The 2,753-nt window shown below is 40.0% G+C and overlaps 1 protein-coding gene across 2 annotated transcripts in view; it reads left to right on the top strand.

Moving 5' to 3' along the window:
• Positions 1-2,753, top strand: part of LOC118335210 (phosphatase and actin regulator 1-like) — a 24,978-nt gene that overhangs the window by 16,689 nt on the left and 5,536 nt on the right. For both annotated transcript variants that reach the window (XM_035671441.1, XM_035671440.1), the window contains exon 8: positions 2,158-2,213. In XM_035671441.1, coding sequence (XP_035527334.1) covers positions 2,158-2,213 — 56 coding nt within the window. The remainder of the gene's footprint in view (positions 1-2,157; positions 2,214-2,753) is intronic.

Genomic DNA, 2,753 nt, shown 5'->3' with positions numbered 1-2,753 from the left:
AGTTCAAAGGTGAAAAAATTATTTGTTTGCTGGGCGTATGGACTTCCTGGAATCATTTTCTTCATTGTGAGGAAGGAAATAAGCGGAGACTCCAAAAAAGCAAATAACCACATTTCCAAAAATGTTGAATGTTTTCTTTAATTTTTTGAATAACACGTTTTCACTCAAATTTAACAAAGTAATTACATATTATCACCTTATTAAGTTGTTGTGGTAGGCCTATATTAGCAAACAGTTGCCTATTTACCCATCCAGTAGACACAGACTAAAATTAGCATTCATTTAGAGTCACAATTCTGGCCACCTTGTGGATGCAAGTCCAATATTCACTTTCCTCTTTAAGCTTCGATTTTGTTTCCACCAACCACTGAGAAAAACATCTGCCTCTTTAGCTGTGAAATCTACTACGATGTCTACCTAGTAGCTAACTTTGTCTTGTCTGTTTGCTGCTGGACAGATTTATTAGAGCTTTTTAACTGAAAACTGACTGCTTTTTGCTACTGCTAAGAACAAGGGGGATGAGAATGACCCAAAACAGTTCAGTTGTGGGCCATAAAACCAAAACAATGAACTGAAAGACACTAAAATGCTCCATGGAGCTGATGGGACCTGCAAAGTTTGGTAATAATTATTTGTGGGTTTGTCATTATGTGTGACTCCTTTCACATTACACGTTATTTGATCCATTGTTAATATAAAAATATTGATTAGTGCAGCTTTAAACAAATTCTTATTACACAAATGTTACTGAAATGGTGAACTCCTTATATAATTTCATTATACTCTCATATGTCTCTCGTCTTCGCATTGCAGAAAACAGGCATAGAGCACTTAGTTGATAATGACAGTGCCTTAAATAAACCTGGTTGTTATTTGGGAAGGAGCATTCATATGGGTGGTTGTTGACTATTCTGTGCATGTTTATTTACGGTAGATGGGTTTTTGCTGACATAATGCTGATATAATGCTCTGGCCACACTGAGAGGCTGAGAGCTCTAGTCTGAGATTCAGTGTCTTGACTTTTCCCTCTAGGGGGACAAGAAATGACACAAGATGAGATGAGACAAGCTGGTCTGAGAACAGACCTAACCCTGCATACAGTAGCTCACAGGGCTGAGCAGCTCCAGATGGTTGTCATATCTAACAAGATGGAGAAAATCATTGATCCAGTGCCTACAGTTAGGTCTGCTGCCGCAGGGTCCTGACACAGTGCTATTATAAGATTCCCCAGTTGAAAGCACTTCGAGTGACCTTTCAGAGATTGCCTTTGGGTATCTTAGTCATTTCAGTCACTTACGAATTGAGGAAATTGGAGATAATGTGTGCAAAACACATCCCTTTTGATGTTACAGAAATGGCGTGACAGTGCCTGAATGTCATGTTCCATGTCTTTGTGTAAACATGTCTGGTGGGTTTATTTTAGCAGTCTTGAGTGTTTACCTTTAAGCTGGCATGTGACCGTATCGTTTGCCTTATTCAGCATCGGATGAGAGCTGAGTCTTCAGGAATATCTTTCTTTTACTGGCCTTCATCCCTGCATTGCACCAGTGTATTATCATGCAGTCATTCAATTAGAAGAGAGGGATTGGTGATCATGGCTATCTGAATTTTTGGGAAGTGAATATGTCAAGCTGTCGTAAGGCAAGAGCTTAATTAAGATGCAAATCTTTAAACTATGCAAAAAAATAAAAAAAAATAACCTTGTTGTTTATAAATAGGTGGTACTCAAAGTGAGGAAGCATTGATTTCATGTATATTTAATTCAGGTTGGGTCTAACACATTGCATGTTACTCTAAAACCCAGATTTGTGAGTTGTAAAAGTACTCATGCTGTGAGTCAAAATGTCAATAAGATAACCTTGCTAGGAGTTCCTGTCAAAGCAGTGAAGTGAATACTGGGCATAATTTAGAGAAGAAAAGCCTACAAAGCTACAAAGCTAATGAGCAGCTTTTCTGAACTATGTGTCGCTACGAAGAACCTGTGAAATGTCTGCCCAGTTTTTCTTTTTAACAATGACAGCAATTGGATGATTACATGTAAAGTAGGTGGATTTGCATGAGCAACTTAAGCTTTTTCCCCCCATACTGTTTCAGTATTTCCTTGCTGACCTGGTGCCTGTGATTTTGTGCTGACCATGGATCCATGTTTCTTAACAGGCGCTTGAGTCAGAGACCCACAGCAGAGGAGCTGGAACAGAGGAACATCCTCAAACGTGAGTGTCTTTAACATTGTCTCAAAGCTGCTAAAGTCAATTTACAAGTTGGAACAGTTTGACAAAACTGCCAAAATGCCTCGTCTAACTGTAAATTAAAGCATGACTCCATATTTGCAGCAACCTTTTGTGCATGCAGGCTTCATATAGTGCAGCTTAGTGATTTGAGAGACCTAGTTATGTGAAAGCTAGTGGCATACATCTCTCCCTTTTATTCCTCTTTGGTCTGCCTTTTCATCCGAGGCAGGCAGGCAGGCACCAGGGCTCCCTGAGGAGTCATGTCCAAGGAGACTGGTTTCTTAGCTCAAACACATGCAGTATCAGAGTGAAGCAGTTCTGTTGCCTGGGATTCTGCGGCTCTCACATCAAAGACTGATTTACCAGCAGTTCCAGCTCTTCTGGAGTCTCCTGCATGATTGGCAGAGTGCAGGAGGAGAATACAAAGTTGAAGAATTCACAAGTGACAAGTCATGTCCTCCCCATTGTTCACACACATACACACACACACACACACACATACAGTAGCAAAGTTAAACGAAC

The sequence above is a fragment of the Morone saxatilis genome, unplaced genomic scaffold (genome assembly GCF_004916995.1).
Source record: "Morone saxatilis isolate NCDOM2014 unplaced genomic scaffold, NCSU_SB_2.0 Contig23, whole genome shotgun sequence".
Classification (NCBI taxonomy): domain Eukaryota; kingdom Metazoa; phylum Chordata; class Actinopteri; family Moronidae; genus Morone; species Morone saxatilis.
Note: the sequence above shows the minus strand (reverse complement) of the source record. Positions and strands in the feature narration are given on the sequence as shown.